The following is a 14,489-nucleotide window of genomic DNA, read 5'->3' on the forward strand; positions in this document are numbered from 1 at the left end:
CACTTTCCTTTATCAATCCCCTCCTTCTCCCCATGTACCAGCCTTTCTTCTGGTTCTCTTTTTCAGACCTTCTTTCTCTTTTTGCACCACGTTTTCTTCTGCTGTTCTGTACTGAGGCTTTTTCTCTTCTGCATTCACCTTTCTTCTGGTACTCCTTAGGTTTCCCTATTCTCTAATTATTTTTCTACAGAAGTTCTCAATTGTTTGAAACTGTTAACACTCTCACACTTTTTTACTTTGATCTTTAAAATTTGGGATCTTAAATTTGCATTGGTTGCTTTTTGCAGCTTTTCCGTGACAATAGTCATCTTTCCTCCAGTTGTTGGCAAACTCTTTTCATATACTTTCTTGGTTTAAATAAAGTGCTTGTAGCAAAAAAGTATCAGTACATTAGTTCTTCTTTATCTGCAGGAGACTAATTAATTATAGTTAATCCTCTTTTTAATTAACTTCTATGGTTTGTATCCAGCTACAGTGGGTCCATGAACAGGTTCACCGTGACATTTATCTGCAGCAGGAATGTTATCTCCATCTCTTCTGTTTGAAAATTTGTCAGTGGGCAAGTGATGTAGGCAGATGAAGTACATGGGCTAAACTAGATGTGGAAATTTAAAAATGACCCCCCCCTGGTACCTGGTACTGCCTCTTTTCTATGTGTGCTGTTGGATGTGCATATATTTTTCCTTGCAGAGGGGGAGAAAGCAAATTTCATGCCATTTTATGTTTATAATTTGCATTCAAGTGCATGAAAAAATAATTTGCATAGAGAGGAGTCAAGATGGCAAAATGATTCTGGCTTGCTGTTAATGTTAGCTGTTTCTTGGTTTCTTTCTGGTGCAAAAGAGGAGAGGGCAAGGCAGAGTTGATGTTTCTAAATCTTCTATCTATGACATAATTTAACTCTTCCTCCTCCTTACGATTTCCCAATGTGTCTGTCACACATAAACTTTACTACAACATTACTCTGTATTTGTTCATACCGGAATTGGCGATCGCCTTTACGGTACTACGTAAGCCACATTGAGCCTGCAAATAGGTGGGAAAATGTGGGATACAAATGTAACAAACAAACAAATAAATAAATCTATTACAAATATTGAGTTTAATGGCACCTTGTCATTAAATTCCTCAGTCTGTAGGTGTTTTTTCTTGTGTGTGTTTGTCCCTGAACTGGTATGTGAGCAAGCTTTGCTGTAACATTATCTTGACTGTTCTCAATATCTTTATGCTAGTGTATAAACACCTGTGCATATGGTGTGATTGATTTGGGTTCACTACTCATACAACTCTGATCTTATGACAGTGTACATCTACCCTCTTCACAAGTAGCCTATTTCCCTTATATTTTAACTGTTTTTTTGTTCTTATCACTCATAAATCTGATATATTTGACTTTTTAATTATGTTTATGTTTATACTTATTTATGATTTGTGCTTTAATTTACATTTTTACTATGTTACAGTTTTTATCCCCTGATGCAGCCCAGTAGTGGGCAGAAAATGACTACATTGGGCATTAAAAAAAATTGTTTTCACCTTTTCACTCCAGTGATCTAACCTGAAATGTCCCTCAAGGATATCTGGGTTATGCTTGTGAAAATGGATGTTTCATTATTGAAATGTTCCTCTGACTTGAAAGATTTTGGTTAATACAGTGGGAATATTGACACAGAAACAGGAATGTCTTGATAAAGACTATAAAAAATTTACAATTTTGGAGAAAGAAATTAAAGAATCTAAGGGCCCTGTTTACTAAGGTGCACTAGCATTTTTAGCACGTGCTAAAAATTAGCATGTGCTAACACTAGAGGCACCCATAGGAATATATGGGTGTCTCTAGTGTTAGGGCACACTCATTTTTAGCGTGTGCTAAAAACTCTAGTACACCTATAGAGAGGCTTAATAAACAGGGCCCGAAGTTGGTTGTTCATACATTGATGCAAGATAAAATCAGTATACAGAGAAACCTAAACAGATAGAAAATCATCTTAGACCTTTGAATTTACGAGTTATGAATTCCAAGAATTGTGGGACTGTCACCTATTGATACTTTTAAGAAATATTGGCAAGAAGTGTTGAAAATGTCTGATTCTACGATATCTTCTTTTAATAAGCTTGATTTTCTCCCTGGAAGAAAGAAATCTAACGCTAGCGAGAGAGAAGTATTGGATGTGTTAGCAATGTTTGAATCTTCAGATTTTGAGGTTCAGGAAAGGCTACCCTTCTTGTTAGTTTGACCAAGACTTAAGTTTGATTCTGTATGCATACTTTAAGAAAGCTGATGTTGCTTTTATGGGACAGATGATTTGGATTTACCCTGATCTGGCTAGGTTGACACAAGAAATACACAAGCTGTTTTTGACTAGGCAACAAGAGATTGGGCTTGATATTCAAAGGATTTATGCTCCTAATTTTGAGAGTTATCCCCGGGATTCTATATACGGCACCTTAATTTCCAAGTGGAAAACAAAGCACATTCTATAACAATGTGCGTAACTTAATTGGTTAACTAGCAAATCAGTGCTGTTAATTGGATGTTAACAAGCAGTTATCAGCACTAATTGGCATTAACCGTATTCTGTAACATGGTGCGCATAAAATCTAAGTCACGTAGTTGAAAAGGAAGCATGGCCATGGGCAGGGCATTTCTAAAATTTATGCATATTGTTATAGAATGCACCCACTTTGTGCCTAATTTAGGTGCTGGGATTTACTCCAAGTAAAACATGGCATAAATGGCTGTGACTACATTTGGTTGTGTGGAGAGGCGCTTGGTGTATTCTATATACATATAGAAATTTAAGCTTATTCTATAAAATTTAGGCGTACTTTAGAGAATCTGCTTAGGCATATTTTTCTCCATGTGGTATTTTCAGACTCCATATATGGAATCTAGCCTATGCTCATGTTTGCCTCTTTGAAAATTTAATAGGGATGAGTGCGTAAATTATTACACTAAATTGCACTGAACTCTTAAAATTTAAGAGCATAAAATGTGGGTGGCAACAGGGGTAGATTTAGGGTGGGGAAAAGAAGTTAGGATCTTAGCACTAATTTTCAGGACTAGGGGCTAGATTCAGTAAATGGTGCCCAAAATTGGGCGCAAAAAAAAAAAACCAGCACTCAAATCATTCTATAATGATCACTCAAAGATGAGCATCCATTATAGAATAGTATTGAATGCTGATTTTATCCCCAAATTTAGGCATAGAACATGCCCACTGTCCTCTCCCAGACCTACCCCCAGAACTAAAATATAAATTTTATTTTTTAGCGCCTGCATGGCAAATGTAAGAGGTATCTTTGTTGATTGTTCTTATGTATTCTTTTCTTTTTTTTTTTTTTAATCTGTTATTAAGTATAACCCTCTTTTGTTTCTGGAACAAGTGCTACTTGTATAATTTGTTAACATTTTGAAAATAAAAAATTAAGGGGCCCTTTTACTAAGCTGCGCTAAAAAGTGGCCAGTGGTATCAATAGCGCATGGCAGGGGCGTAGCCAGACCTTGACGGGAGGGGGGACAGAGCCCAAAGTGTGTGTGTGTGTGTGTGGGGCACATTTTGGCCTGCCTCCCTGCCGCTGCCCCCGCTTCCGCCCCCCGCTGCTGCTGTCACCCCTGCCACCGCTGCACGAAGGTACTTTTGCTGGCGGGGGTCCCTAACCCCTGTCAGCTGAAGCATTTGTCCCACACTGGTCTCGCATTGCCTGTCCTCTTCTCAGTCACACTGTGCACACTTGTTTTAGTGAAACTGAGCATGTGCAACACCATGCATTCTCAGTTTCACTAAAACGAGTGTGCACAGTGTGACTGAGAAGAGCAGGGCAGGCAATGCAGTGAGACCAGTGCGGGACAAATGCTTCAGCTGGCGGGGGTTGGGGACCCCCACCAGCCAAACCAGGGGCCCCTGAGCCAATTTGAGGGACCCAGGCTCCCATGGCCCCCCATAGCTATGCCACTGGCGCATGGGTTTCCCGTACGCTGAGGCTACTTTTAGCATGACTGTAAAATGGCTGCATTTCCTATTTTCTGTATTAATGACCATGTGCTATTTTCCCAATTAGCACATGGCCATTAGCGTGGGAGCAATTACCACCACCTATTTACTAAGTGGTAAGAGCTCACACATTAACCATGCACTAACTGGTTAGCATGCGGTAATGCAGCTGCACTAACCGATTAGCACTGGGTATGCCTACTTTCCGCCTCTAAACACGCAACCAGCGCTAAAAAATATTTTCTATTTTTTATCTTGTGGGTAGCATGTGCCGAACACAAAACTACCGTAGGATTCCTCAGCTCACCCCGTGGTAGTGGATTTTAACCTGCGATAAGCACGCATTAGTGCATTAATAGAAGGGCCCCCTAAAAATATAATAATTTGCATTTAGTATCAATGCATCTCTGGCAGTTGCTAATGTATCAATATTTTCAAGCCTAGTAGATTTTTTCATTCTAAATCCTAAACAATTATGCATCCTATTCTTTCTCTTTCTCTCTCTTTTAGCTTTGCAAAGTTTAATAATATGTCAATTTTGTCTTTTTAAAATTTTAATTCAGCAATCGAATGATGGCATGTAATTGGAAGGTAATTAAAGCACTTCTGTGATTGTGAAAATGAAGAAGATCTAAGTTCAGAAAAATACACATCAATTTAAAGACAATACCAATATCTACCAGTGATCTGTTGGCTTTAGAAGAAAAGTCGTTTCTCATGCAGCTGAAGTCTGAATAAGAGCAAATGTGACTTTTAGTTTGCTAACAGAGTCAGCAAAAAAGACATCAAAAATTAATCTTCTGTACACAGTGGAAACCTCTAGCACTGGGTAATCTTGAAATGCCTTTTTAATACAAGCTGTGATGGTTTTCCAATTCTAGGCTTCTCATTCAACTTAAGTTATAAAAGTGCTATAACGTTTTTCTAGCAGTTTTTGGTGTACAGTCTGAAAGAAGAACCCATCATTCTAAGATTTTTTTCAAGATTATTTTCAAAAGATTGTTTTCTTGAAATCAGGTAACTCGGTGCCAAGATGTGTTGGATATTTTCCCCATCTTACAAAAGCAATTTGTAAGTAATTCTAAACCAGTAGGAATTTTGTAGAATCCTACCTTGCTTTCGGTTAGAAACCTCTAGGGAAGAAACACTCGGCCATATCCTATCAAACTTGGGAGGAGCTGCATGCATCAGGAAAAATTAGGAATTGTTATTTTCATCGATGATCTTAATTATTCCAGACAGAACAAAGACAGAGACACCACAGACAACTGCTACTCAACTTGCCCAGGATGCATTTCAGCAATACACAACCACCACAACAAACAAAAAACAGGCAATTAATGTAACTCAGAACATCAACATTTATTGGATATTAAATATATAGTGCTTTGTTAATGGACTATATATTTACTTGACCTCTAACGAAGCAGATCAACAGCACAAAAACAAACAAAAAAAGATGTTTATTGGTTTAGAGCAAATATTTAGAACAATTAAGGGCCGATAATGTTAACAAGTTTATAGTATCTTAAACAGAAATTTGATTTATGGGAACTCAGATTCATCAATTTGACTTTATACTTGGTTGTTATCCATGTGCACACACTTTTGCTCTGCTTTGCCAGGGTATAAATATACCCTATATGGTTACTTATCAGGAATTTAAGGTAAAACTTGGAATACTTTAAAAGATTCAGTATAAGGAAGGATTTCTGGATTTATGTATATAATTCCCAGAAATCATTTTCATAGGCATGAAATTATCCTGTCTTCTTATCAGATAGATCAGTGAGAAAAGAAAGAGTTTAAGAAGTACCAAGCAGAGAACAGACAAAGCAAAATATAAAAATATATTCATGCATTTAATGAGCAGTAATGTAGATTTCTTGATTTTAAAATTTCTTGAGGGCCCTTTTACTAAGCTGAATTAATCAGCTAGCATGGGTTACCACACTACCGTACATTAAAACCAGCAGTACGATTTCAAAACCTATGCTAGCTGCCTAACATGGTTAGATGGCTGAGTCAGAGGAGTGGCCAGCTACAGCGGGGTCGGTATCACACACCAGCTGTCACAACTGCTGATGGCATGATTGTGCTTACCGTGAAGGTCCGCCAAAGCAAAGGAACATTGAGATTCCACAATAAAATACAGAGAAACGAAAGGAGTGGGAAATAGACCAGGCTGACCAGAAACAAACAAGGAGACTTCAAATGATGGTAAAACTTTTATTTAGTAAATACTTGACATAGCACCATGTTTCGGAAGCAAGCCTGCTTCAGGAGTATTTATGTAACATATGTAAAACCATCAAAAGGTAAATGATATTGATACAAGCAGTTGTAGAAATACGGTCTTGAAAAAGACCTTTGTAAAAAAACTGGAAAACAGGCGTGAGGTGAGATATCTCCTCATTTGTTCTTGGTTAGCCTGGTCTATTTCCCACTCCTTTCGTTTCTCATGATTGTGCTTACCACACCTTAAGAAGATGCACTAAGTGCAGCTGCGCTACTGTCAATCTCAATAACAGCCCTGATTATAACCTTCGACCTCCTACTCCCAATTGTATCCCTGATCCCCTTAGAAGATCCCCCTCTGATCTCCCCCAATACCATGATGGGATCAGTTCCCCTCTGGTCCCATGTCATCTGGCTCTGGGAAAATACCACAAGACTACCACTAGGAGTCATGGCAGCCATTTTGATTCCAGGAGCTAAACAGGGTAGGCATGGAGGGGGACCACTGAGCTACCAGAGATTACCTCTGAGTAAGTCCTAGGGGTGGTGGGTGAGATTTTATTGATGACTTGAGGATGGTGCTTTGATTAGAAGGGGGCTTATTTCGGAGATCAACTCTGGGGATTTGGAGGAAGATCTGCTAAGGGGATCAAGGAACAATCTAGGAATCAGAGTATCGGATCAGGGGTGTTGGGGTGGAATAGGATATTGGGACATCAGAGAGGAAGTCAGGAGGGAGGTTCTGCCCAGTTACAACCCGAAAGAGCGAGTGGTAAGCCCCCATTGGGCTTACTGCTGCTCTGTAAAAAGGCCTCATAGCGAGCTTATTAATGGAAGCACCTTTAAAAAGCAGAGACCTTGGGTAAAAAAAAAAGGCGACGCAGTTTCAGTTTCCTTTATTTGACCATAAAAAACGTGGAGATTGAGTGGGGTCTTTTACAAAGGCACGCTAGCATTTTTAGTGCATTCACTAAATGATACAGACGCCCATATATTCCTATGGGTGTCTCTAGCTTTAGCATGTGCTAATCATTAGCATGCAGTAAAAATGCTACCATGCCTTTGTAAAAGACCCCCTGAGTCAGCAGAGATGCTTGACAATACCATTTCAATAATGCCATCCTGAGAAATGCAGCGCTTTTTTTCTAATTAAAAACTATACTGAAATATGAAAAAAAAGGGGACCCAAGCCTTGAAAACAGATTAACATGCTGAGCAGATTCATTTTCTTTTTTAAAGGGGTTCTTTTACTAAGCCACGGTAAAAAGTGGCCTGCGGTAGTGTGGATGCGTGTTTTTGGTGCTCGCTAGGCCATTTTTTACTGTGGCTGGGAAAAAAGGCTTTTTTCAATGGGGGCAGTTAATGGCCAAGCGCTACGATTAAAAGTAGCGTATGGCTATTTACTGCCTGAGCCCTTACCGCCACCCACAGACCTAGCGGTAAGGGATCATGCGCTACTCATGCTGTAATGATGCAGCGCACACCAATGTGGCCGCACTGATGATTACCTCCAGGAACATCCCCCACGGTAGAAAACAGAAAACTATTTTCTACTGTGGAAACCAGGGGTATGCCAACTTCAGAATTTGGTGCATGATGCTACCGGAATGTTAACCCTACTGCTGATTTGTAAGACGGCCCCTAAATTTGTTGTTCAGTATTGTTATTGCAGGAGAGTTCCCATTCAGGCTGAATACACCTTTTTGTATAAAACAGTTGTCTATCCGGACTGCTTCTTGTGGTTTGGTTCAGGGCCTGTTGTCTGTCGCTAAGCTCTGACTCATCTCTGCTACCCCAGCAGGTTTGAAAGGTGATAATCACCCACACAAAGCTATTTGCACATCATCTCAATCCTTCCAGAATCTAATTATACTCTTTATAACAATCTAGTTTGCATAATTGGTAAATTATGCTTTTTAAAGACTCTGGATAAAAATTGCATAGGCCAGAATGTAGTAGTGTTTGTAAAAATACACATTCTCTCAAAATATGCTTTTGTACACTAACATCAACAACAAAACCCCACACATTTTTATAGTATACCTGTTTTAAAATCCAAAAAACTGAGAAAATCAGTATAACATTTTGGGATGGATTCATTGAGGAAGGCTGTTTTCAATTATGAGGTGGTTTGGGGACTAATCTTTTCATCTGCCAGCAAACTAAGAAGTATTTTTCCAGTTGCTACTGAAATCTTCAAATGAACTCCAGCATGTGAGCAAAGCAGGCTGGAAAAGATTAGGGAACCTATTGCTAGACTTATAGGCAACAGCAGGTAGAAATAACTTCAAGAGAAAATTGCTGTTTTCCTAAAGCGTAATTCTATATGGCAAAATCATTCCATGTGTCATGCATTTAATCACATGCTGCTTTCATACTGAAGATCTAACTGAATCATATATAGATATGGAAAAAAAACAAAAGATGAATGGAATTAGCATGGAAAAAAACAAAATATGAATACACACTCAACGCATGGAAACAAATGCAAAGAAAATACAAATATACAATAAGACAAACCAAAAGGTCATACTACAAAACCAAAATAGGGCCAGACTACAAAGACACGCATAAACTCTTCCAACTCGTGAACAAACTACTAAACACTACACTGGTTACCACATCCAACACAGACACCCCATCAGCAGACAATCTTGCTACATATTTCAATGAGAAAATCATAAAACTATGACTCCCGTTACCACTCAATACCACCGACCCTGAAAAATTCTTTGACTGCCTAGACCCAATCCCCAATGAATACCCAGTAGACCGAATCTGGATAAACTTCGATCTACTGACCGACGAAACCATTACTCAAGCTATCAACAGGTTCGCCAAATCCTAATGCAAACTGGACATATGTCCCAATAACCTAATAAAATCTTCCCACAATGCTTTATAACAGATCTCACGGCACACCTAAACTACATGTTACAACATGGACTCTTCCCAAAGGACAAAGGAAATATACTACTCCAATACCAAAAGATACAAAGAAAAAAGCAAATGACATAACCAATTACCGCCCGGTAGCATCCATCCCTTTGGCAGTGAAACTAATGGAAAGTATGGTAACCAACCAACTTACCGACTACTTGAACAAATTCTCAATATTACATGAATCTCAATCGGGATTTCGATCCAACCACAGCACCGAAACAGTACTAATCACTCTCCTAACCAAATTCAAACAAATAATAGCAGCTGTCAATAGTGTACTACTCTTACAATTCGACATGTCCAGCGTGTTTGACATGGTTAGCTACAAAATATTATTGAACATTCTAGAATACTTCGAGATTGGAGGAAACATACTCAGATGGATTAATGGCTTCCTAACTGCAAGAACATACCAAGTGATATCAAATTTGAATACATCATCACCATGGAAACCCGAATGCGGAGTACCCCAAGGATCACCACTCTCACCAACCCTCTTTAACCTAATGATGACACCCCTAGCCAAATCACTATCCAACCAAGGCCTCAATCCTTACATTTACGCAGACGATGTCATGATCTACATCCCGTTCAAACATGATCTAACAGAAATTACAAATGAAATTTTTCACAGCTTCCAAATAATGAACTCATGGGTGGATGCATTCCAATTAAAACTAAATGCAGAAAAAATACAATGTCTCATCCTCTCATCACAATACAACATGAACAAACCCACCACTATAAACACCCCAGATTACATCCTCCCTTTCTCAGACAGTCTGAAAATTCTCGGATTTACAATTGACCGAAATCTCACACTAGAAAGCCATGCGAAAAACATAACAAAGAAAATGTTCCACTCAATGTGGAAACTCAAAAGAGTAAAACCTTTCTTCCCAAGAGAAATATTCCGCAGCCTGGTACAATCAATGGTACTAACCAGCTTATAATCGAAAGTGCTCGCCGGCTATCTTCCAACACAAATCAGGAGATGGCCGGCGATTTCGTAAAAGCGGCGAAATCGGTATAATCGAAAGCGGCATTTTAGACAGCATCACTGCTTTCCCGTCGCTTCGCCGGCGAAAGTTCAAGGGGGCGTGTCAGTAGATTAGCGAAGGCAGGACATGGGCGGGCATGGGCATGGCTACCAGATGGCCGCCTTTCGTCGATAATGGAAAAAAAAAAAGCGGCATTAAGCAGTATTTCGCCGGGTTTAATTGGTCCTTTCATTTTCACGACCAAGCCTCAAAAAGGTGCCCCAACTGACCAGATGACCACAGGAGAGAATGGGGGATGACCTCCCCATACTCCCCCAGTGGTCACCAACTCCCTTCCATACTAAAAAAATAAAACTAAAAACCTTTTTTGCCAGCCTGTATGCCAGCCTCAAATGCCGTACCCACCTCCATGACAGCAGAATGTGTGCTATCCTCCGACAGCCTTTCCCTGGTTGCGATGTGGCTCTCGGGTGAGTGTGACACTCGGGTGAGTGTGCCCTGCAGAGTCACATTAGCAATATATTGTGGTGGGTGTAGGGTACTGGGCTCTACTCCCATGGTGCTTTCCCCCCCTGCTAACTGGGTCAGAGTGTGCCCTGTTTTGTTTCCTGTTGTAGTCCATGCAGTAGTGGCCATTTTTGTAAGCCAGTTTTAGTTCCCTTTCCTGTGTTACCCACGTTAGAGAATGTAGTTCTTACCTTGAATGGTGCTGTAAGAGGGCATTGTACACCATTGTGCCAGCTCTGACCTACTGCTAATCTTAGTACCAGGGGACTCTGATCTGCAGTTAACTGTGAGTAAACGTGGTTATTTCAAGAAAGGACTTTTTCAGAGAGATTAGTCTTCAGGTTTGAACTGGTGTGCCAAAGTTATACAGCAGCAATAAGTCCTAGAGGCTGTATGCAGGTCCCTGGAGCAATTTTAGTGGGTGCAGTACATTTGTGGGTAATGGGGTTGGGGAGCTCAGCTCCCAAAGTATGGGAGCTATGCACGTGGGAGCTTTTCTGAAGTCCACCGCAGTGACCCCTAGGGTGGCTGGTTGGTATCCTTGCATGTCAGGGGGGCCAGTGCACTAAAAATGCTGGCTCCTCCCATGGCCAAATGCCTTGAATTTGGCCGGGGTTTGAGATGGCCGACATAACTTTCCATTATCGCTGAAAAACAAACCCGGCCATCTCAAACCCGGCGAACTCCAAGGCATTTGGCCAGGCGAAAATGTATTATCGGAAAAAAAGATGGCCAGCCATCTTTTTCGATAATACGGTTCCAGCCAGCTGTAGCGCCGCCGCCAACATAGATCGCCGGCGATCTATTTGGCCGGCGACGTTCAATTATGCCCCTCCACGCCACCTAGATTACTGTAACGCCATCTACGAAGGATGTAAAGAGCAAATCATTAAGAAACTTCAGACTGTGCAAAACACAGCAGCCAGACTCATATTTGGAGAAACAAAATATGAAAGATCCAAACCCCTAAGAGAAAAACTATACTGGCTCCCACTAAAAGAACGAATTACATTCAAAATCTGTACCCTGGTCCATAAAATCATCCATGGCGAGGTCCCGGCCTATATGTTGGACCTTATAGACTTACCAACCAGGAACACAAAAAGGTCAGCTCGCACATCTCCACTACCCCAGCTGCCAAAGGATGGGGCTAGAAGGATGCTAGAGGCTAGAAGGATGCTAGGAAAGCTAGAAGGATGTCCAGAGGCTAGAAGAATGCTAGGCTGCATAGAGAGGGGTATAACCAGCAGAATAAAGGAGGTGTTGACGCCCCTCTACAAGTCGTTGGTGAGGCCCCACTTGGAGTATTGTGTTCAGTTTTGGAGGCTGTATCTGGCTAAAGATGTAAAAAGACTGGAAGCGATGCAAAGAAAAGCTACAAAAATGGTATGGGATTTGCATTGTAAACTGTACGAGGAGAGACTTGCCGACCTGAACATGTATACCTTGGAGGAAAGGAGAAACAGGGGTGACATGATACAGACATTCAAATATTTGAAAGGTATTAATCCCAAGATGGGAAGGTGGTAGAACTAAAGGACATGAATTGAGGTTGCAGGGGGGCAGACTCAGGAGTAATGTCAGGAAGTATTTTTTCACGGAGAGAGTGGTGGATACGTGGAATGCCCTCCCGTGGGAGGTGGTGGAGTTGAAAACAGTAATGGAATTCAAACATGCGTGGGATAAACACAAAGGAATCCTGTTTAGAAGGAACGGATCTATGGAATCTTAGCAGACATTGGGTGGCGACGCTGGTATTTGGAGAATAAAACCAGTGCAGGGCAGACTTCTACGGTCTGTGCCCTGAGAAAGGCAGGGACAAATCAAATTTGGATATACATATAAAGTATTACATACCATGTAAAACGAGTTTATCTTGTTGGGCAGACTGGATGGACCGTTCATTTACTATGTTACTACGTTACTATATAAACTGTCAGAGGCATTGAGCATAGGAGATGAGTAACAGTGTAGAAAAACATTGGGGCTGAGAGCAAAGTCTGCGATGAGAGGGTACCCAGTAATAGTGCAGGCCATTACAGATTGATAAGGATGAAGGGAAATGAAAATAGAAGTGCAAACAGTAGAAAAGGGCATGAGGATCATTCCAGCAGCCCATAGGATTCACTTGGTGTGTACAGTGCACCTGATTACAATATACTGGAACGGGCCACTTCCGCAGGAAGAAATGTTACAAGGGGAGAACCTGCCCTGACCACCCTTACGCAGCAATAGGAGGGGCCCCAAAGTCCATTCATTGAAAAATCGACAGGAAAAAAATATTGACATATCCAACATATAAACGGCGAGTGACCGAACTCACTCACAAATGCGCAGTAAAGACACTCTCTGTCCCGCCCCGCATCAATATGTGATGACGGGGGCGGGACAGAGAGGGTCTCTACTGCGCAAGGGGAGGGACAAAACTGCCGTCGCTACCGCTCCCCCCCCCCCCCACCGTCGCCACCACCTCTCCCTCCACCCGGAGTTGCCACCGCCACCCACCCTCCACCCGGGACGGGCTCTCGCTCCGCTATAGAAACAGCGCGGGAATGCAGCACACAGCTCAGCTGAGCTGCCGTCGGCCTTCCTTCCCTGCCTGTGTCCCGCCCTCGCCCACGAGGGACACAGGCAAAGAAGAAGGACGGCAGCTCATCTGAGCTGTGTGCTGCGTTCCCGCGCTGTTTCAATAGCGAAGCGAGGGCCCGGCCCGGGTGGAGGGGTGGCGGCGACTCCATGGGTGGGGGCATAGCGCTGACCTCGGAGGGGCAGCGGTGAGCTCGGCGGCGGGGGGCCTTGCAGCGGCAGGGAGAAGAGGCCTTTCAGTCCCCCCGTCCTATACTAGCCCGTTTTTTACGGGCTCAACGGCTAGTTTTACATAAAGCACCTACATCAGAAATGGAACATCCAAATTGAGACATCCACAATTTCGAAACTACAGTATTTTACACAAGGCTTGTATAGGGCCACACGTCTATTACCTGTGGCCCTATACATATTTTACAGAAGGAGGCCTGTCAAGGTTTGTTGACAGGCCTCCTTCTGTAAAATATGTATAGGGCCACAGGTAATAGACGTGTATTTTCCTAAATGTTTAACAGAAGTAAACACGTTATAAAATTCCACATTTATAAAAATAGCAGTGTCACTCATAGGCCAATGCTCTAAACTCCTATAGTAAAGCCAAAAGCGCAGAACCCATACCCAGAGCAGAAAACTAGCTTGCCAACACTCAAAGGAAATGGTATTCAAATTATATGCGTGTTGTAAAAGTGAAAGCAAGGGGGTAACGTGCTTGGCGCATGCGAAATAGTTTCGTGTTAAGCACAGCTCTTGTGCACAAGTACCAGGCAAACCTGAAAGCGAAGCTCACATTAGTGCCTATTTTCTGTGCCTTTAAACATAAGTTTTTAATTTTTTCTTAATTTTACTTAGAAAGCTTATATTTATATTTAAACGCAGAAAACAGGCGCCAGTGTGTGCTTTCACTTTTTGGCTTGCTCAGACTTGTGCACATTTATTTCTTAGTAATGGCACTTACAGGCTTCCATGGGCTTTCTTCCACTTCCAAAAGAAATCAAAACTGGCACATTTTAAAGACAGAATCATGAGAAATCCTCTCTTCAAACACCCTAATGCCTGCTCCAAGCTGGTGATAGGTTTTCAGCGGTAAGGGTTGTTTTTAGGCTGCTTGTATCCCTTCTCAATTGGCTTTGTTTTGTGCGCTGTTCTCTGAGCATTGGGAGGGAATAGAAAATGACCTCTTTAACATCCATTTGACTACATTTGCATGCTCTTTGCACTA

The 14,489-nt window shown here is 41.6% G+C and overlaps 1 protein-coding gene across 3 annotated transcripts in view; it reads right to left on the bottom strand.

Moving 5' to 3' along the window:
* Positions 1–14,489, bottom strand: part of NTNG1 (netrin G1) — a 484,639-nt gene that overhangs the window by 108,346 nt on the left and 361,804 nt on the right. For 2 of the 3 annotated variants that reach the window (XM_030206225.1, XM_030206224.1), the window contains exon 5: positions 5,108–5,173. The exons of the other annotated variant lie outside the window; for it this stretch is intronic. In XM_030206225.1, coding sequence (XP_030062085.1) covers positions 5,108–5,173 — 66 coding nt within the window. The remainder of the gene's footprint in view (positions 1–5,107; positions 5,174–14,489) is intronic. 3 annotated transcript variants of the gene reach the window in all.

The sequence above is a fragment of the Microcaecilia unicolor genome, chromosome 6 (assembly GCF_901765095.1).
Source record: "Microcaecilia unicolor chromosome 6, aMicUni1.1, whole genome shotgun sequence".
NCBI lineage: Eukaryota > Metazoa > Chordata > Amphibia > Gymnophiona > Siphonopidae > Microcaecilia > Microcaecilia unicolor.